The 22,630-nt window shown below is 35.0% G+C and overlaps 1 protein-coding gene across 4 annotated transcripts in view; it reads right to left on the bottom strand.

Moving 5' to 3' along the window:
* Positions 1-21,997, bottom strand: part of LOC131153256 (sulfhydryl oxidase 2-like) — a 46,994-nt gene extending 24,997 nt beyond the window's left edge. Inside the window, exons 1-4 of one of the 4 annotated variants that reach the window (XR_009136199.1) lie at positions 21,515-21,997; positions 14,164-14,188; positions 13,991-14,083; positions 698-879 (exon numbers count right to left, since the gene is read on the bottom strand). Coding sequence is in view for 1 of the 4 variants with exons in the window: in XM_058105444.1 (XP_057961427.1) it covers positions 787-879; positions 13,991-14,083; positions 14,164-14,188; positions 21,515-21,723 (420 nt within the window). In the remaining 3 variants the exon portion in view is untranslated. Of the gene's footprint in view, positions 1-377; positions 880-13,990; positions 14,084-14,163; positions 14,189-21,514 lie in introns of those variants that run through there. The other 3 variants (XM_058105444.1, XR_009136200.1, XR_009136201.1) reach the window with 3 other exon arrangements.
* Positions 21,998-22,630: the final 633 nt, after the last annotated feature.

The following is a 22,630-nucleotide window of genomic DNA, read 5'->3' as shown; positions in this document are numbered from 1 at the left end:
CACCTGGCTATCATAGCTGCCACAGCTCTAATACCTTAAGTCACCACTTCATTTAAAAGCATAAACTGTTAGGGGGAGATATCCAACTAGAACATAAACCCATTACGATTCCCACTCTTAATCAATAGGGTATTCACCGACACCTCCCCACTCACGTCCAGATCAAAATGGAAGCAGACCTAGGGCCTCAGTATGTGGAGACCATAAACCTGTTCTGTTACCATGTTAAGCAACCACTTAACCTAAAAGCTTAATCAATTAGATTGTGAACCAACTATGTACATCAAGTCTAATCATAAAAATCACATTAAATAATCTTTTGCCAATAACAAATTTTTATTAATGAAAAAGGTGTGGCACCACATGACCCATGTAGAAAAGCTGTTGGAGAGCAAGTTCAATTCAGATAAGGTAAACATACATGCTATACATTACTGTTTGACATTTAGTATAATTCTGTTTTACTTTATTATGTGCCTAAATTGATTTTAATGACTGCTACATTGTGATTGCTGCCGCACAGGAACTAGTTGTTCAATGCCTTAAAGACAAAGTACTAGCCAATTCCTGATGACAATTAAATCCCTCACAATTGTAGGAAGGATTTATAACATTGAAAATTGAAAAACAAGTATGCATGCTTAAAATTTAAAACCAAAAAAAAAAATGTTGTAAACCAAACGGCAATATTTAATACCTGCCCAATTGCTTATTGATCCAATTAAGCAAGCGATCAGCTGTCCGTCCATCATCAATCATACGTATTTTGTTCTTGTCTTGATTAGGTTACCAACTTCCAGAAGCAAAATTAACAGGAGGGCCCCAAAGAAGCATAGGATAATGACCCACAGAAAACTTATCGCAAAGTTCAGTATTTATCTGTGCTGCCAAAGAAGTCAAAAGAAAAGGTTTAGTCACCAAGCCATAATTTTAAATATAAAAAAGCTAGTGTGATATCAAAACAAGAGAAAGAGAAAAGTATTAATAATTTAAACCGTGAAGGAGATGCGAAAACAGAAGAAGGCAACGAAGAAAAGTTCTAACTAAAGCCCACCAGTGTACACACTGAAACAATAGTTTCAAAATAAGTAATACAAGAAACAAACTCCAGCATTCATCTTGCAGGCATAAAGCAATTAAAAGTAAATTTGTCTTGCACATGAATGGCATGGGCCTTAAATGTTCTTCAAATAGTCTGTGGAGATTCATCTCGCAAAACTTGCTTTTTTATTCCTTTGACTAAGTATGAAGTGGGAAATGGTTCTCGCACAAGTTTTTGGGAGAATGTTTTGGGTGGGGGGTTGAGCATTGCTAAATACTTCTCACATCTGTCGTCTTCTTCAATATATAATACAAGTATTCCTTCTTTTTTGACAAATGATGGTGCTAGAGTTTCTTGAGATTTCTATTTTAGAAGAGGTTTAAACAATAGGGAGCCAGAGGTGCTGGCATCTTTGCTTTGTGTGTTATAGGGCTGTCAGGTCTCTAATAGGAGGGACGCTAAGGATTGGGTTTTGGACTCTTCAGATTATTTTTCTTGTAAGTCGTTTCTGGTCATCTTATCAAGTCGAACGTGTTTTTCTTCATCATTGCATTTGAAAGTCAAAAAGTCCCTTCCAAGATCAAAACTTTCGTTGGTTGGTGGCCCTTAATAGGGTTAAACACCAACAATCTACTGAAGAGTAGGAGGCCCTTCAAGGCACTTTCCCCATATGCGTGTTTCTTGTGTTTTAACAGTTGAGAGCCCGTATCTCATCTAAATTGTCCATTTCCCTGGGGCATGTGGAATAGATTGTTTGGCTTATTTGGAGAATTGGGTGTACCCAAAGACAGTGGATGAGATTTTTAAGTATTTCTTTCATTGAGTTTGGGAAGAGGAATGATGCTGTAACGTTGATGAAGTATGCACTCTTTGCAGCTCTATGAGGGAATCTGGTCAGAGCAAAATGCACAGATTTTTAATGGAAAGAAACTGCCTTAGAATTTGCTTTGGGATAGGATTCAGTACTTGGCATCTCTTTGGGCTTATAGTGCAGGCTTTTTTAAAAGGAATATCTCTTGAGGATTTCTGGTGGGACTAAAGGCTTTATTGTTCCGATTGTACTTTGTTTTCTTCTCATTCTGAGGACTTCTTATCCTCCTCTTTGTGTATCTTTCTTCTCTAATTAATACTTTTTTTCTATAAATTAAATTAAATTAAAAAAAGGTAGGAGTAAATATTGAAAGTCTCAAACTAATCCAACAATTTGGGTTCCAAAATTTGATTTCATGATAGGCATTTGGAATGAATTCGAATTTAAGGCTAAAAACAGAAGAAGTTTTGCTGCTTTTTCATCATCAACCTCACCCCCCACCTCCAAGCCAACAAAATAAATAAATAAAACACCCTAGAAACTGCAGTGCAATTGTCAATCTTGGACCATCTCCCATATGCAAAAACTTATAAGCACCCATTTTTGTGTTTGTTAATTATCATCGGTTAGATTACCACTTTACTTAAAAGCTTAAGCTGCTAGGTTGCGGGGAAACAATGTATATCAAGCTTTAACATTCCCTCGCACATGCAGCCCGATAGCATGTAGGGAGATAAGCACACAACAAATAAGCTCTGATACCATGTTGGATTACCAATTCACTTAAAAGCTTAAGCTGTTAGGTTGTGAGCCAACAATGTATATCAAGCTTTAACATGGTCAACTATTAGATTGAGCATACTCCTTAAATTCCTCCTACGCATTTTCTCCCAACAAAATTAAAGAAAAAGGCATCTCCAATGCACAAGCATCCCATTGATGGGGCAAGCTTTGGGGAAGTTACATGCTAAGCAGCCTGACAAGGATTTCTGGAGAGGCTAATTCCCCACATTTGACCCCTTGGCATCATGCTGGGCAGATGAGCACCTGCCATCACTCCAAATTAAATCTTCATGCATCTCCTCCATTAAATAATAGAAAGTACTGTCAATTAATTCTTGCCTTTACACTTTTCTATTGGCCTTTGCTCAATAATATTGCTCCATTGTGACCTGCATCAAGTCACAAAGCAACCTCTCGAAATGCAAGGGTGATGTAAGAGGGGAAGCCGGTATTTGGATGAATCATTTTTACCCAATTTGGAGGCCAATTTCAAAGAATAGGGTCAATGAATTGTTGGGTCCCAAACCCAAATGTGCTTAGTTAATTAGTAGTTTATTGTGTGTGTTTAGTTTTCTTGTAGTGGGATTGTGTGTTTTGGGGGCTTGTTCAGTTGTTTGCAATATTTGTGCACTCTAGGGATTTGTTTATAATTACATATTTGGATGTACCTTTAGTGTATTTTTTTTTTTAAGAAAAAAAAGAGACAATATTATTAAACTTGAGAAAAACGTAGTACGTGATTGGAGGACAAGGAGTTCTCCTCAATCAACTAGAAAAGCTGGAGAAAAAAAACAGCTCGGAAAATGCCAAAACAGGAAAAACAAAACATAATCCAAAACTCCATTACAAAAGCACTGCCTTCCAATCTCTAGTAAGGTCAGACAGCAAAAAACTCCTAAAGAAACCAAACGAGTGCACCGACAAGGAGGCTAGGAAAGTCGCTCTATCCCACAAAAGTCATGAGCAGGTATATTAACTTCTGAAGATCCTAGCGTTCCTTTCAATCCACACAGCCCAAAGGATGGAAAAAACAGCCACAAACCATATAGCTCTGCCATTCCTATTCTTTTCAAAACCCCTGAAATTAACCAAAAGCAAGTCTTTCATCTATCTCGAAGCCATCCACTCTTCCCCTGCCAGAAAGAAAAGGTCATTCCAAAGATGTGATGCCACCTTGCAATGCACAAAGGGATGGACGCATTTGACTCATTGTTTTCACAACACATGAAGCACATAACAGGACAAAGGGCCATCTAGGATCTTCTCCACCGAAGCATATCATGCGTGTTGATCTTTTTCAAGATCACGGTCCAAAAAAACCCCCCAAATCTTCCCCAGCAGCTCGGCCCTCCAAAGTAAGCAGTTCCAAGTAAAAGGGTTAGGGCTATGGGTTTTCAAAAGGTGAGATAGAAAAGATTTTGAAGTAAATATAATCCCCCCTCAGTCAAAGGCCGAACACTTCATCCTTTGTGAAGGGCCATGTGGGTAATAGCTAAAGCACTCCTCCTTAACAAGTCAGCAAAGTAAACTGCAGTTTACAAAAAGAACACATTTATAGCAGCTACTGAAAAGTAAGTAGAAGCAATTCATGAAAACAAATGAGAAGCATACAGTAAACATTGAAGCAATGTAATTCATTAACAGCACTTCCGCAAACAATACGTGTTTAGCAAGGGAGGCAACGTTTACAAAATGCTAGTGAATTTTACAACATTAATGAACACGAACCCGCCCCTAAAGAGCTTTGTTGACTTTTTGAGTCCGATCCCTATTTTAATTATGACAAACCACAGCATCTCATCCGTGTGCTGAGTGAATGAAAAGGTTTACGTTTCTAAAAGCACAGATGATGCTGCAATATGGAAGTCTTGAAAAGCACCTAGACGATCATATTCCATGGCGTATTCTGTAAACACCAGGAGAGCAAAGCTTGAAGACTTTGCTTATTTTTAAGTTGTAATAGTAATTAGGGTTCATTTGTGCATGCATACTCATATGATTTAACTGAAGCTCAACCTTGACCATAGATTGACCATAGGAACCCTAAATTTTAATGAAAACTTTTTCATACTTAAAGTTAAACTTATACAAAAGGTTTGAAATGATTTTGAAATCAAGGACAGGCCAATAACTCATTTTTGTTAAGGGCCAGTCGACCGGCCTATTCGGCCTAGTCGACCGGAGTGTTCATCTGGCCAAAAATGGGGATTTTACAAAAAGGCTAGTCGACCGGATGTTACATCCCGATCGACCGGACTGACCACATGGGCAATTTATAAAGGACCCAGTCGACCGACCTTCATATGAAGGTTGATCCGGCAGACCGGATCATAGTGTCCAACAAACTGAAGCTCGCAAAAAAGGATTTTACCCTTTGATTGAAAGCTTTATTGATTATTCTTTGATTCTTTCTCACATTTTATACTCCACTTCAAAGATCAAATTCATTTTCTCCTACTCTTTCTTTTGAAAAATCTTTTTGGAGAAAATCTTGGGGTTATACAAGTAAGCTTTGAGCATTTATTCAATTCATATATCTTGCTTGAAGAGCTTCTTGTTCTTGAGATTTCAAGGGTTATATCATGAAAAAATTATTTTCAAATTTCTCCTATACTCTTCCACTTTGAAAAATCTTTTTTGGAGAAATTATTAGATTTATATTGGAGAGCTTTGAGCAATATATTAACTCATATATTCTTGCTTAAAAGGCCTCTCTCTTTTAATTTTACAAAAGGTCAATCTTCAGGAAAATCATTTTCCCAACTCTCAGTTTTACTTGAAAAATATTTTGAGAGGAAAAGCATATACTATAAAGAGCTTCATTTTTATAAATCATTTGAGAATGCATCTACTTTTTATATTGTACATCTTTGCTTATTGAAGAAGCATTTTACTTGTACAAAAATTTCATTCTTATTTGTATCCTTGCGGTTCAGGTGGTGAATCGTGCCAAGCGTGGGGTATCGCCTAGAGAGGTAGCTCTGCCAAGAAGGAGTGGACCAAGCCTGGGGTATCGCTTGGAGAGGGGGGCTCCACCCTATTTGAAGGAATGTTGTAAAGGGGGGCTCCGCCCTGTAAGGAGTGTGTAACAATTTTGCTCCGCCCGATTAAGGGAGCAAGTTAGTGGAATCCTTAGGGGGTTTGCCCAAGACGAGGACGTAGTCAGGAATAGCCGAACCTCGTTAAAAATCTGGGTGTCAATATCTCTCTCTCTCTCTCTCTCTCGTACGTTTATGATAGCTTATATTATTGTGATTGTTTTTACATGCATGCCTTACATTTTGATTAGGATATTGTTTGGGTGAATCGATTAAATATTTTGAAGAAGTTTTAAAATTCCAATTCACCCACCCCCCCCCCCCCCTCCCCTTCTCTTGGGATTACACAATTCCTATCAATTGGTATCAGAGTCCAATTGCAATAAGCTTAACTGCTATTTGTATAAAGATTGCAATGGCTCACGCTGGTGTAACACAGTTTAGTGAGGGTTGATCTTTCTCAAGACCTCCATTGTTTTGTAATAAAAATTATAATGTTTGGAAACAAAAAAAGATTATTTTTATTCAAATTGTTGATTGGAGGGCTTGAAAGGTGATTGATCAAGGGAACCATATTCCAATGAAAATAATTAAAAATGTAGAGTTTCCTAAGATAGAAAGTGAAATGAATGAGCATGATTTCAATTTATTGCAAATCAATTCTAGTACTATGAACATGCTTTACTATGCCTTAGATGCTAACATTTTTAAAGAGATCACGGCATGTCAAAGTGAGGAACTCGAAAAGAGATATAGAGAAACTGAAGAAAAGAAAGCCACCACTCCGGATGCTTCGAACTCAAATGTTCAAAAACGAGTAGATCGGTTAATTGCTTTAACTAACGAAGAGGTACATTCCTCTCCTTCTACTTCATATATTAATGATTCGTGCAATGATTTATGTGATAAATCCTGTGAAAATTCTGATAATGAATCATGTGATAGTTCTGGTAGTGAAAACATGCCAACTTATGAGGAAATGCATAAAGAATATGTTAAGACTCATAAGTTTCTTGTTAAAACACATAAACTATATATTGATTTGAAAAACAAGAATGAGACATCATTGAAAGAACCAGAATCTAAAATTCTTATTGATAAGGAAAAAGATTTGAAAATCATGAGATTAGGAAACAAGAATGAAATGTTGGAAAAAGAGCTAAAAGTCTTAAGATCCCAAATTTCTAGTGATAATGAAAAGGATCTTCACATTTATAAGCTTGAGTGTAAAGCAAACAAGATGACTAAAGAGTTTGTAACATTACAAGCAGTTTGCAAAGGCTTAAAAGATTTTAGAATTCAAGGCCTAGAAAGTAAATTAGAAGACCAAGCTAAGACCATCTACACATTTACCACGGGCAAATAAAATTTTGATAAGTTCATAGGATCACAGAAGATGACCTTAGACAAGAAGGGTATAGGTTATAATGGAATTGAAAATAAGAAGAGAAACAACTTATACATGGGGTACTTTGTAAAAGCCTCAAAACATTATGCTAGTACCTCCTCCGTTCCATATACTCACACCACCTGCTTCTTATGCAAAAAGAATGGTCATATCAAATTTGATTGCCCATTTAAAAGGACAGGTGTGAAAATTAAACAAATTTAGAGAGTCAAAGAAACACCGTGTTCTAACCCGCCAAGACTTAGAGAAATATGGGTGCCAAAACGAACGCCAACGTTCCCACCTTAGATCTTAGGTTTAAAAACCTAATTGCACCCTCCACACAATACAAAAGCTTATTTTATTTAAGGTGGGAACGTTGGAATATGAATCGTTCACGAAGAGTCAGTCGACCGGACCCTTTCCCAAGTCGACCGGCTATAGACAAATTTGGCATGTGTTAATGCATGCCAGTCGACCGGGACATGTCACAGTCAACCGAACTGTCGGACTAAACATACTTTTTGGCGCTCAAGAGCCTCATTTTCACATCCATCTTGAGAGCAAAAATCCATTTCTCCTCATTTCATGCTCTCTTCCAAAAATCCTACCACCAAATCCTAAAATCATCATGCCGAGAGCTGAGAAACATAGAGCAGCTCAAGAGACCAGTGAGACTTCCGGTAAATGGTACATCTCAGCAAATGAAAGGATGCGGTTTGAGAGGGACTTCAGGACCAAGGATCCAATTTTGGGTAAGGTTCTAGACGTCTCCTTTATGGAACAGCATTTAAGAAATATCTTAGAGATGTTTAGGTACCAAGGGTGGTATCCATTTATCGCCTAACAATCTAGGTGAGTGTACCCCACCCTTGTCAGGCTTTTTTACTCAAACCTAGGACATGATGACAGGGGATATTACTCTAGGGTCCTAGAACAACCTTTTAGATTTGACGCCAACCTGATAGCTGAGACTTTTAAGATCCAGGGAGGAGAATTTACCTGCCCTAACCCCGGGACTACTTGGATTAATGAATAGGGCTTCACTGTAGAAGCTTTTGTTAACTAGGTCATGGTACACCCAATAGTGAACCTCAACCATACCCCTAAATAATAATCCTTCACCCTAGAAGCCAAAATTGTACACCACCCCATATTCTAAAACATCATACCTAAGAGCGGGTATAGGGTGTATGTGTCATTTCTGGACTGTTTCATTATGTGGTGTCTATTCACAAGGAAGAAGGTTGACCTACCGAGTGGATGTTCATAAAGACCACTGGGCACAGGATCATTATGCCATATGGGGGCATACTTAACAGGGTCTTCCTGAGATTGGGGGTCACAAAGACGAGTTATTCACTGCTCGTGAAATGGAAGAACACAGACATATTCTCCTCCACTACTATAAAGCAGATGGGGCACGAGCTTGTTGGAAATATGTGGCTAGCCCAGGCTCCTAGGAGAGCAGAAGATCAGCTAGGAGCTCCACAGGACCAGCCTCCACAGCCGACGAATGTCGAAATTATGGCAGCTATTGAAAGAATCTCCTTGTCCTTAAATGAATTCAAGGAATCCGCAGCTAAATCCTTAGCGTCTACAAATGCTCGCCTCACCTCCTCACAGAGAGAAGCAAAAGAACTTGCAGTTTCTTCAGAAAACAGGTTCATTGATATTCAGAATTATTATATTGAGCTGGAGAATGTCATGTAGGCGAACTTCACTGTGATGAATGATCGCTTCAATGAACTGGACGGCAGTGATAATGAAGAAGGAAAGCAGCAGATGGACATCAGTGGCGATGAGGCGGGATCATCTGACAGAGCGCATGATGGGGAGGCCTAGGCTACACATCAGAGGGGGAGCAGCTTCTGATGTTTGATTTCAGCACTTGGACATCTTTTAAATTTTTCAGTTGTTTAAACACTTTTATACTTGGTCTGTATTTTTAAACACTGGATATGTTTTCCTGTTTATGCTTTTTATCCTTTGTTTATATTTTTGAGCACTGCACTGAACACACCCACCATCTATTTTTTCTTAATGATTATGTCATTTGATGGATGGTTTATCTTTTGTGAACTGTTATGGGCCATACTAAAATGCTTTGAATACTTGCATGCTTGAATTGAATGTAATCTGCATGGCTGATGCAGAATCTTGTGTATTGCATGCTGGTAGTTGATCGAGGTTGTTGCATGTTTGAATTGAATGGCATTTGCATGAAGCAGATTTGTGTATTGCATGCTATTGAGACAACCAGGTTTTTGCGCATGCTTGTATGGACAGCTAAATGTAAAATGCTCTATTCACAAACAGCATGTCGCCCAAATTTTGTTAAAACTGATTTTTCCTAAATGCTCTTAAATAAACACACTTTCTATGTTTTTAGGGAAATCAAATCTTATGGACTCATATGCTTCATTCTGTTTTTGTTTTTGAGTCCAAAGGATCTTCTGAATACCTTGAACATCATATCCGATTTTTTTTTTCAAGATATAATATGGATTGTTCTTAGTACTTAGGAACACTTTGCATGTCTTAAATCATTAAACTTCTAATGCTTGTGTGTTCTAAAAAGGGGAGATTTTTTTTTAAACTCATGACTTATGCTACCTAAAATTTTCTTAAAATCAATTTTGTCATGAAATTCAAAAGCTTAAGGGCTCTGATTGCTTAAATGGTCTTCTTAAACTAAGAAGAAATTTTTTTTAGCCCTTTTGCTGATGACAAAGGGGTGAGAGATTTAATAAGCAAAATTAAATTTTATTTTTGTTATTTGGATTTTTTTTTTTTGTGCTTAATTGAATATTCTTTTAAAAGTCAGCTTCAATATTAAATGCACATTGAACCAAACTGCTCTTAAATGCTAAACTTAAAAATTCAGAAGTCTTCAACTTGTATATGCTTGAACTGTATTGAATATCATTTTGAAATTGTGCATATTCTAAGAGGGAGCATTTTCAGGCTGAACCCAATTTTACTTTTGTGTTTGTCATCATCAAAAAGGGAGAGATTGATGACTTTTTGAGTCTAATCCCTGTTTTGATTATGACAAACCACAACATTTCATCTGTGTGTTGAGCGAATGAACAAATTTACATTTCTAAAAGCACAGATGATGCTGCAATATGGAAGTCTTGAAAAGCACCTAGAGGATCATATTCCATGACGTATTCCGTAAACATCAGGAGAGCAAAGCTTGAAGACACTGCTTATTTTTAAGTTGTAATAGTAATTAGGGTTCATTTATGTATGCATACTCATATGATTTAACTGAAGCTCAACCTTGACCATAGATTGACCTTAGGAACCCTAGATTTTAATGAAAAATTTTTCATACTCAAAGTTAAAATTACACAAAAGGTTTGAAATGATTTTAAAATCAAGGATAGGCTAAAAACTCATTTTTGTTACGGGCCAGTCAACCGGCCTATTAGGCCCAGTCGACTAGAGTGTTCATCTAGCCAAAAATGAGGATTTTACAAAAGGTCAGTAGACCGGATATCACATCCCGGTCAACCGGACTGACCACATGGGCAATTTACAAAAGGCCCATTCGACCATGGTTTTAAATCGCGATAGCAGGTAGCGTAACGTAACAGTAATGGGTGTAACGGGAAGAGGGAGTAGAGGATGTTTACATAACGAGAAGCGGGTGTAACGGCCGTGAATTTTTTTGAAGCATGCACAACCTTGTGCATATTAGCATACCAGCATGTTTTAAGCTTTTAGCCCTTCTTGAAAGAGTTTTAGTGTATTTTGGATCCTTTAGTTCGAGTAACTAAGTTATTTGGTAAGGGCAACAAGTTTACATTTGTTTTAAACCACCATTGATAGAAAAATTATGTGTGTGTGCGTATTTGTACTTCTCATTATTCTTATCTGTGATAAATTCATTTGTGTGCTAAATTAATTAATAAAACAAAATATATTGTACATTCCATTAATCTATTAGACGCATAAGACATACGAATAATACAAATATGAAATAGCTAGAATAGAAAGAAGGTTGAAGTTGAAAAATATAGAACATAAATATCACATAACTAATATTATAAAAATAAAATATTTTCCTAACAAGTTAATATTTTTAAATTGTTAATTAATGCATCTATTGTGAGTATTTAAAGAAATAGTAAATTTTGTATCATTGTCATCCTCATTATAATCTTTTCCCCCTCTTGCCACTTGGTATATGGAGAATGATATATGAAAGAGAGGGAAAAAAGTGAGAAGAAAAAATAGAAAATAAAATAATTTTTTGGTGTAATAGTCCCTGTAGCGGTTACAAAATGGTCGTAGCGGCCTTTACGTAATGGTCTCGATCTATAATGGCTGTTATGGCCGTGATTTTTCTTCCCACCAATTTTGCGGTGTGTAACGGTATCAGTAACCCAAAAAACCATTACGCAACGCCGTTACATAACGGTCGTGGCAATTATTTAAAACCATGCAGTCGACCGGCCTCTCAAAGGCTTATTTGGCCTAGTCAACTGACCTTCATATGAAGGTTGATCTAGCAGACCTATGCTTGCGAAAAAGGATTTCGCCCTTTGGTCGGTCGACCAGACCTCTCAAGCTGAAGCATTTTTTAGTCCCAACAGTTAGAAAAATTTGAATTAAAAGGTTATTTTAATGCCCACCGATCATATAACGGCCATATTTTGAAAATGCTTATAAATACTTGGCCAAACCACTTTGCAAATGTTAGAGAAATACATTGAAAACTTTATTGATTATTCTTTGATTCTTTCTCACATTTTATACTCCACTTCAAAGATCAAATTCATTTTCTCCTACTCTTTCTTTTGAAAAATCTTTTTGGAGAAAATCTTGGGGTTATACAAGTAAGCTTTGAGCATTTATTCAATTCATATATCTTGCTTGAAGAGTTTCTTGTTCTTGAAATTTCAAGGGTTATATCTTGAAGAAATTATTTGAAATTTCTCCTATACTCTTCCACTTTGAAAAATCTCTTTGGAGAAATTATTTGATTTATATTTGAGAGCTTTGAGCAATATATTAACTCATATATTCTTGCTTAAAAGGCCTGTCTCTTTTAATTTTACAAAAGGTCAATCTTGAGGAAAATCATTTTCCCAACTCTCAGCTTTACTTGAAAAATATTTTGAAAGGAAAATCATATACTCTACGGTGCTTAATTTTTATAAATCATTTGAAAGTGCATCTTGTTTTTATATTGTACATCTTTGCTTAATGAAGAAGCATTTTACCTGTACGAAAATTTCATTCTTTTTTGTATCCCTATAGTTCGGGTGGTGAACCATGCCTGGCGTGGGGTATTGCTTGGAGAGGTAGCTCCACCTAGAAGGAGTGGACCAAGCGTGGGGTATCGCTTGGAGAGGGGGTTTCCATCCTATTTAAAGGAGTGTTGTAAAGAGGGGCTCCACCCTGTAAGGAGTGTGTAACAGTTTTGCTCTGCCCGGTAAAGGGAGCAGGTTAGTGGAATCCTTACGGGGTTTGCCCAAAGCGAGGACGCAGGCGAGAATAACAGAACCTCGTTAAAAATCTCGATGTCAATATTTCTCTCTCTCTTATCTTATTTTTCACATGTGTATGATTGCTTATATTGTTGTGAATGTTTTTATATACACGCCTTACATTTTGATTGGGATATTGTTTGGGTAAATCGGTTAAATATTCTGAAAAAGTTTTAAAATTCCAATTCACCCCCCCCCCCCCCAAAAAACCTAGGATTACACCATTCCTATCAAGCTTTATATGCTATTTTAGCTCTAGCACAAGGAAACATCGAAATGTCCGAAGAGTCATACTCTCATTCTGTCATACTCCCATTTTCTATACTAAGACACTGACACATTCAATAAGAAAACCAATACTATTTACATGATGGTAACCCATCAAGGCAAGCGGTCATAGGAAAACATAATGCCCTGAACAAGCTTGGCTCGTGATACCCGCCCACACTCTCTCATCCACTAGAAGAGTGAATGTGCTAGTGCAACAAGAAATAAGGGTAGCCAAATCATTGACCTCTCTTTCATTGAGGTTCCTAAAAAATGGAAATCCCAAGAAGGTCCCCACTAAGAAGAAATAAAAGAACTAATAGGAGCATTATGACGAGAAGAAAGCTTAAAAAGACGAGGACCTTTCAGCTTCAACAAAGTCTCCCCCACCCAGACATCTTTCTAGAAAAAGGAGCTTTTTGCCATTTCTCACTTTGAACCAAATAAGAGTAAAGAACTGATTGGCAACCTAAGAGACAAATTCACAAGGACATGCATGAGAAGTGATGCCACAGCTCCTTGTCTCCCACCCATTCCATTTGATCCCATACTTACTCTTTATCACCCCAAGCCAAAGGGATTCAATTTCTAGAGGGAATCTCCATAGCCATTTACCTATAAGAGAGATGTTCTTAGATACCACATTCCCAATACCCAAGCCCCACTCTGAATTAGGTCTGCCAACCATATCCCAGCTAACAAGATGGTCACACCTACACTCCCCGGGACCTAGCAAAGGAAATTATGCATGCAACTGGTAGTTATTGTTGAATTTGAATAGAAAATTGAACATGTGTTCTTGCCCCCAATCGTATCCCCTTCTTCCTTCTTTCTTCATCCTTATTCTTGCTTTTCCTCTCCCCTTCTCTCCTCAATTTCTTCTTATCCCTCCCTTGGCAGCAAATCCATGAAGCTGTCCTGCATCAAATAGTAAGACTCTGGCTGTGTATACTAGAACACCATCCTCAAACCCTGCTTAGGTGGGAACCTTGTGCATTGGGTTCCCTTTTTTTGACTATCATATATATGGAGAGCAAAAGCTATCAACAAATTAAATTACATAGAGAAGTATCATCTGTTCAGAATAAATGTAACTCCAAGATGAAAACAGCACCATTTCCAACACAGAAAGTGACCACAAAAACACAACAACAATACCTTCAATGCACAATCTACCCTTGTCATTAGTATGATCCCAGGATGCACTGCATCAGGTCCATTGAAAAGCCTTGCAACCTTTTCATAATGAGGCTGCATAATCATATCTCATGCATCAGAAAAAGTAATATAATATGCAGTAGGCAGGTAAATGAAGAATGTAGCATTAATACCTTATAATTTCTGCAAGCAGGGCACCTGCCAGACCAATGATAGCAGATTAAGGTTCATAAAACAAATAAATATTGACAGAAATGAGGAAATAAAGCTGCTATCACTGGAAAAAAAAATAACTATATATTCTATTTCGTGGAAAGTAACCAGTTTTAATAAAAATCTATACCATGCATAAGAGAACGCATAGTACAAATCATTTTTGTGGAAGAAATTCTTCATGTCTTTTAAAAACATGACAAAACATTCTTAAAAGGAATTAAGTTGTATATTTTTTGACTACTTATCTGAGATGTTATAAGCGTTGAACCTTAAAAATTTTGTGTAGGACTTCAATTTTTTGCTTCCCACGCCAATTAAGAATGACTGTTTATGTCACATATCATTAATAATTTTTCAAAGTTGAATTTTTTGTGTTATATTATTAATCTGCTCTTGAATTCTATGCATGAGTCCCATTGCAGATTAGCCATATTACAGATAGTTATATCCAAAGATAATTGAGCAAAATATAAACAAAAACAGAAACATGTGCATACACGAGTCAATATCCTCCCCTAATATAACAGTCATAATTCAATTTTAAGTACATGCCACTTCATTGTTTAGTTTTAGTATTATACAAATTAAATGTATCGCCCATAAGTCAAAGTAATATATTGCAACAAAAGTTAAATAATGGACCAAGAATGGGGATGGCATAAAACTGGTACCAATAGAACAATAATTTTGCAAAATTAACAAGAAAATTTCAAGCAATAATTGCACTTATCAACAATGAAGATGACAAAAACACATGAAGGAGAAAACAAAGAAGAGCTCATAGAAAACCAAGTTCCAACAATTCAAACATGCCCAAAAGCAACAATTTTTTTTCACTTTTTCGTTTGCATATTCCTATGTTCCTAACATAACAAACAACCCTTTATTTCACAGCAACAACTGAGTATGCTCAAATTTATATCAATTCCCTAGGAGTTCTTAAATATTTACAACTACCAAAACAAAATAAATCAACTAAATTTCTCATTGCTAAAAAAAGAAGATAATATCAAATCAGAGTTAGTCTCTAACACAAAATTTATCAATTAAAATGAGTTCTTCTTCAATTAAAATAGCTTATCAACAACATAAATGACATCAATGACGATTAATATAAAAATCTAAGACTCAATTAAACTCAGCTCTTCTTCATCACCTGCTTTGCCAAGTTACAGCAAAGTCATGGTACAATGTTGTTAAGTTGTGTGAGTTGAATTTATAATGTGATAAACCAAACCAACCAGAAAAATGAATAACTATCTCAATTCGTCATGATGCAAAAACATGGTATTACACCTAAATTTTCAAATATAAAACTAAACAAAAAAAAAAAAATACATATATACATACATACATATATATATATATCTTCAAAATAAAACTAAACTAGAACGATGCCTTGAGAAAGTTTTAAGGTAAACTACACAAAAAATAACAACTTTGTCAGCTATGTTAAATGGCACCCCCTTGAGAAAGTTTTAATATGTATTTTTATGGTGCAAAATTATTTTTATGTTATTTTTATTAATGTGGTTAGTAAAATCATCTTTGATGAGTGGAAAACTAATGTCAAACCTCAAATCGCCTTTGAAAAAAGTTGGTTGCCAAAAATTTTCCATGTTGATTTAAAAATGAAGATCACTTTCCACTTAAAATAATGCATGATATCTTACAAGTAATTTCATACTCTAAAATTATTTTTACTCGAAAGTTGCCACAAAGGATCCATAGCAAACTTGAACCAATTCTTGGAATCCAAAATAAACTTATATCAATAAATCTCCACTTATGAGTTATATCTTCCAAAACCCAAAGATATTCCCATAGGAAGGTGATTAGTCAGCAACAAGTTTCAACATTTCCTGAAATATGAAGCTCCTGGCATCTCATTCTCACACTTGTTTGGGCACCAGAATCTAATGAGGTGAGAATTTTCAACTGTACTGTGAATGAAGGATTCTCACAAAACGTGGGCATCCCAGTCCTACCCTCTACTAATGGGTAAGTTTCATGGGAATCCCATCCCATGGGAACCTTACTTTTGAGATCAAATTAGCCTCACTATTTTCACCATTTTGACATCAATACTCATGTTATTAAGTATTATTATTACACACTATCATTATATTTGAAATAGTAAATTATTAATAAAATAAAATTAGTATTATTATTATGTTATAATAATATAATCTAATGGTTAAAATTTGGACACGATACTCCCCACAATTATTTCAGTTACCTGGATTATTACCTTTGAATTTTTTTAAAATTTATGATTTTTAAAAGTTTTGAAGGGAAGCCTAGTTGCAACGATAAAGTTGTCATCATTTGCCTTGGAGATCACAGGTTCGAGAGCCTCTGGCAAAAATGCAATGCAAGGCTGCGAACTATAGACCATCGCGGTCCAACCTTTCTCTTAACCCCATATATGTGGGAGTTTTGTGCACCAAGCTGCCCTTTCATGATTACTTAAAGTCTTAGGGGCATGAATTTAGTTAGTTAGACATTCTTAGAAGGTTTTGTACTGAAAATATAATTATTCTTCATATATTGTATACCATGGAACTCCGCTTGTGATGCACTCAATGTTCTAATCTTTTTACAAAAGCCGGCCCCAAGCCCAGGTAAAGGAGAAGGGTTGCGTTAGGTAGCTAACAACCAACATAAAACTTGTCAAACCACTATGATGTGAATCCTTACTAATTATTCGTGAAAGCTTAACTACACAACATATACTTTTAGTGATATATGTTTGTATTAAAAAAAGAAAGATAAAGGATACTATAAATTAGTGCAAGAAAACTAGGGGGTAGAACCTAAAGGGGGAAAATACAATAAAATTTAAAGATAAAATGATCAAAGATGGTGATTGGTCAATAGAGGATGGTGTAGACACAAACAATCTTTGGAGTAGGATAGATAGCTCTATTAAAAAGATAACAAAAAAGATTTTAGGTGAATCAAGAGGAAGATTCTCGAATAACAAAGAAAGTTGGTGGTGGGATCTGTCTGGAAAGTTGTAAACATGAAAAGAATTTGGTATAAAACATGGCAAAAATATAAAAATATGAAAAACTTTGAAAAGTATAAAGAGGGGAGAAATGATGCCAAAAAAAAAAAAGGGGGTGTTAGTGAAGTTAAAGATAGATCATTTAATAATTTATATGCTAGATTAGATACAAAATATGGGGAAAAAGACATACTTAAACTTGCTAGAGCCATAGAAAGAAAGAAGAAGGACTTAGGTAATGTAAAATGAATAAAAAAATGAGGATATATTGTCTTGGTTAAGGATGAAGACATAAAAGAAAAGTGGCGAAGTTACTTCAGTAAGTTGTTTAATGAAAACCAAGTAGAAGGCTTAAATTTAGAATTGACAAATGAGGAAAACGCTAAAAATATGAGATTTATTCGCAAATTTAGAGTTGATAAGTTAAGTTTGCATTAAAAAAAGATGAAAAATAAAAAAGTTGTAGGATCAGATAGCACCCCAATTAAAGTTTGGAGACACCTAGGTGATAACGAAATTATATGGTTAATCAATTTATTTAACATAATTATAAAAACTAAGAAAATGTCAAACGAATGGAGAAAAAACACTTCATTACCTATATACAAAAATAAAGGAGATATTCAAAATTGTAATAACTATCATGGAATTAAACTTATGATTTATACAATAAAATTATGGGAAAGGGTAGTTGAACAAAGAATAAGTTAGATACGAAGGTTTTAAAAATCAATTTGGTTTTATGCATGGGAGATCTACTAAAGAAGCTATATATCTTTCAAGAAGATTAATGGAAAATTTTAGGAAAAAGAGGACTTGCATATGGTTTTTATTAACTTAGAGAAAGCATATGATATGGTACTTAGGGAAGTTCTATGGTAGTTTTTAGAGAAAAAGGGCATTTGTAGTAGCTATACTAATGTCATTAAGGATATTAAGATGGAGTAATGACTAGCATTATGACTACACATGGAGAGGCCACAAAATTTCCAATCACAATAGGTACACATAAAGGATCTGTTTTGAACCCTTATCTTTTTGTTCTAATGATGGATGAACTTACTAGGAGTATCCAAAATGACGTTCCATGGTGTACGTTGTTTGCAGATGATATCATCTTGATTGATGAAACTAGGGGTGGAGTAGAATCTAAGTTAAAATTATGAAGAGAACCTTTAGAATCTAAAGGTTTTAGGATAAGTAGAAATAAGAAAAAAATATATGAAATGTAATTTCAGTCATAGTAGAAGGAATACTGGAGAAAAGGTTAAACTTCATGGTCAAGAAATCAATAACACTAGTAGATTTCGATATCTAGGATCTATTATGCAAACTGAAGGAAAAATTGAAGAAGATGTAATGTATAGAGTTAAAGCGGATTGGGTAAAATGGAGAAGTGCTTCAAATATGTTGTGTGATCGTAAAATATCCTTAAAATTAAAAGGGAAGCTCTAGGATGGCTGTGAGACCAGCTATGCTATATGATCAGAATGTTGGGCGACTAACAGATAACATATCAAAAAAGTAAATGTTGTTGAAATGAGAATGCTAAGGTAGATGAGTGATATAACATTAAAAGATAAACTAAGAAATGAACATATTCACCGTAAGTTGGGCATAGCTCCTATAGAAGATAAGATAAGGGAGGGATGACTCAGATCATTTGGGAATCTACAACATAGGCCAAGTAGTCACTAATGAGGAGGAGTGAGTTAGTTATTCTGAGAGACAATAAAAGGGGTACGGGTAGACCTAAAATAACTCAGAATGGGATAATGAGTAAGGATTTAATAGTTTTGAATTTGTTAGAGAAAATTGTTTACGATCGTGTAAATTGGCCAACAAGGATTCATGTAGCCAACTCCACCTAGTAGTGGGACTTAAGGCTTGGTTTGTCGTTGTTGTTGTTTATACTGTATGTCATGGGTATAATGATTAATCTTTTTGAGATACCTAGCCAAGGATTCCATGTTAAACCAAATACAAACATGGCCTTCCTATATATGTCTCGGGAACATCACGATTTCACAGCCAAGGTCTTAAATTTCAATTTTGACTAAAATTTCAAAGCTCCAAAAGTACAAAAACTTTGACGAAAATTTTGATTTTGATGTCAATTTCGATTTTGATTTTGATTTGCAAAATGATGGAAATTAGTAGTAAAGCATGGAATTCTTCTATGAAACTATAAAAATGGTTAATAGACATAATAATGTAAGTTTAGGAGAACTAATATATTACAAATTAAATACATCTCTGTTGTGAATGAGTTGCAATGGTTGTAACATAATGTGTATTAAACAAATTTGTAATGTAATACGTGTATTAAACATATTTCGTTAAAATAAATTAAATTAATAAATCAATTAAATTTTATTATACAAATAAAGATAATTTAAGAATGAATGGTCAAATAAATTATTGTTGTATGTTCAATTTATCATATAATTTCAAACGCACTTGTAATAATCTTTTGTTTCTATAAAAAGATAAGATATATTAATAGAGAAATTTCATTTTGCATCTAAATCTGACGTTTGAATTCCAAGGAAATTTTATTCTATAGTTAAAATTTCGACAATTTTCACTAAAATTTCGAGATTTCAATAAATTTTGGATGATTCGTTTTAAGTCAAAAATTATGTACGACAGAAATTGACCACCATTTCAATTTCGAGGATGATGGAAAACAAAATTTTTGACAATTTTGTGGAAGTTTAAGACCATGCTCGCAGTGCCAACCAAACAAAAATATTTCGCATGATACGGGCGTCCTATTCCCAAAAATGCACAATAGTATCGTCCCAAGAATATTTTTTATGCTACAAATCAGACATCTCCATGTAGTGTAGACAACCATACAGTTTTTTTCTCTTTTTTTTTTTTTTTTGTTGAGTTTCATATTGGGTCATTATTGTAGAAGTCTACTAGATATGTTACTCTCTTACAGCTACTAATGTGCAAGCACATGAGAAAAATGACTAATATTATAAGTGTTCTAATACTACTTCAATCCTTTTATGGATCAATAAATATCTTTGCATCTCCTTCGGCTTTTGTTTCTTCAATCTTCAGACAAGCATCCCACTTGAAACATGATTTTAAATTACTAATTAGATAACTTGGACCTCATCTCATTAAGTTGGTAGCACGGGATGTTTAAACTTCCAATTCCTCACTGCAAAATGCAAATAAAACATGAATTTCACTAATCATTCTTTTGGGGTACCAATTCAAGAAGGCTTGGGAGCTTTTTGGAAGGATCATGAACGCAACACTTTTTATGCCTTGCACAAAACAGATGGCTTCAAGAATTGCATTAAGGTAGAGATCGATGTTTTATATTGTGGATTCAATGAGGGAAAATCTTTGAACATCTATAACCATGTAAAAGAAGGAAAATTTTCAACTATGATTCTCTTTCTCTCTCATATACACATCAATTCAATCTATATTTAATAACCCCAAGTGCATTTTAGATATGAAATGTGAAATGGAATCCTAAATTGGCAAATGTGTTGATACATCACAATGATCACATATTTGAGAAATTGAGAATAACTCACATCAAAGAAGAAAAATTCTTAGATCAAGGATTTGTCTATTTAAACAATGGAGGCACCTACGATATGGGTTAAGACTTATTTGATTGAGGAGGTTGTAAAAATTGTTTGGCCCCTTATATGAACAAAGAGTTATCAGGAGAGAGAGAGAGAGAGAGAGAGAGAGAGAGATACTGAGTGTGTAGTAAAAAGTTGTAAGGTACCTCAAAATGTTTTAAATGAACAAAATAAAACTAGCTTTTCAAAAGCTTTCAAGTTGTTTACCAGACGTCTATACGCAACCTTTTTACTTTTTAAAAGTTCATCCAAAGAAATGGGCAAACTCACCCTAAAATGTATTACTTGATGCGTAGAAGTGCATTACATCAGAATTCAGATAGTATCAAACTGCCTATGCCTATTTCATTATCTGCTTTCCCTAATTAATGCACTGAAGAACTTCTAGTGTGAACCTTCCCCACCCCCCCCGCCCCCTCCTAAATAAAACCCCAACGTTATAGTATATTTTCCTGAAATAGATTACTTTCAATTGCGTTTTCAATAATATTCCCCCATAATTTTGCTCCAACGTTTACATTCTTTCCAATTTTCTGCAGCACTAAAAAAATTGCAGCTTTATTAAAGTTCAACATCATCAAATCACAAAGATATTCCATGTCTAAACATGATTAGAAACTAGGTAAGTAAAGGCCATAACAAAGTAGCTAATCACAATAAACATCTCGAATTACTGACCAATGGGCGAAGAACTCAACTACGGCGTGCGAAGCAAGTGAATCTCTGAGAACTGCATCAAAATTACTCACGTTCAACTCAACGGCTACGTCAGGAAGATCGGCCTTGTCGTTGCCGATAGCTCGAAGGATTGGGCGCGATCCAGAAGAAGCAGCCAAGGCTTCGAGGCACAGCAGAATCGGAGCCAGCAGCAGAAGGATTTGAGACATGGTTAAGAGAGAGAGAGAGAGTGCCGAGAAACAATCAGGAAAAGAGAGATGGTGGAGCTGGTGAGGCGTTAGGTCAGGTCATCTATGAACCTCGATTTGAAGAACGTGCAAGTGGCTGTTTCGGGTGGTGGGAGAGCTCTGAGAATGGAGAAGAGGATGAGTCTCCTCCGCAAACTGTTCTTGCGATTCTCAAATCCCAGGTGGGTGTGGATGTCGGGGAAATGTCAAAAGCGGGTCAATATACTTTGTATCCTATTTGTTTTCATTTTTCTCAAAACAAAAAAATCAACCTTAGAATCTTATAAAACTGTAAAATGTTTGGTCAATTTTTCAAGATTTTCATTAAAAAGTTGAGGAATAAAGGATTTGTTAAATTATGAAAAATAGCTCTTATTTTTAATAATTAAAAATGTTCTATAACAAAAAAAATAAAAATAAATAAGTCCATATTTCTGTATTAGTATCGTTTATTTTTTATATAAATTAAAATTTTAGCTTATTTTATTGTAAATATTTTAAAAACACAAAAAATATATTTTCTTAACTAAATCCATCAGTTCTATTCTACATGTCAGCATCTCATACCACCATTGCAATTGGACAAAATAACAAAGCAATTATAATGTAAATTAAATATAAACTTCAAACTCAATGTCATTCCAAACAATAATTCATTTTAAATTAAAATTCAATTTATAATTCATTTTTTTTAAATACTAAATTTGAAACACTAGATTACAGCATATTAATTACATTACAAATAACACATGAAATGAAGTAAAATATTAAAACAAAAAAAAATCTTAACCTCAAATTTGGGGGTAATTATGTCTTCAATTAGCCCAACTAATTTATTAGCCACACTAACGATCTTACTAATCAAACAATTTCTTCAATCAAAAATATA

The sequence above is a fragment of the Malania oleifera genome, chromosome 4 (assembly GCF_029873635.1).
Source record: "Malania oleifera isolate guangnan ecotype guangnan chromosome 4, ASM2987363v1, whole genome shotgun sequence".
NCBI lineage: Eukaryota > Viridiplantae > Streptophyta > Magnoliopsida > Santalales > Ximeniaceae > Malania > Malania oleifera.
This window is presented reverse-complemented; position numbering and strand designations above follow the sequence as displayed.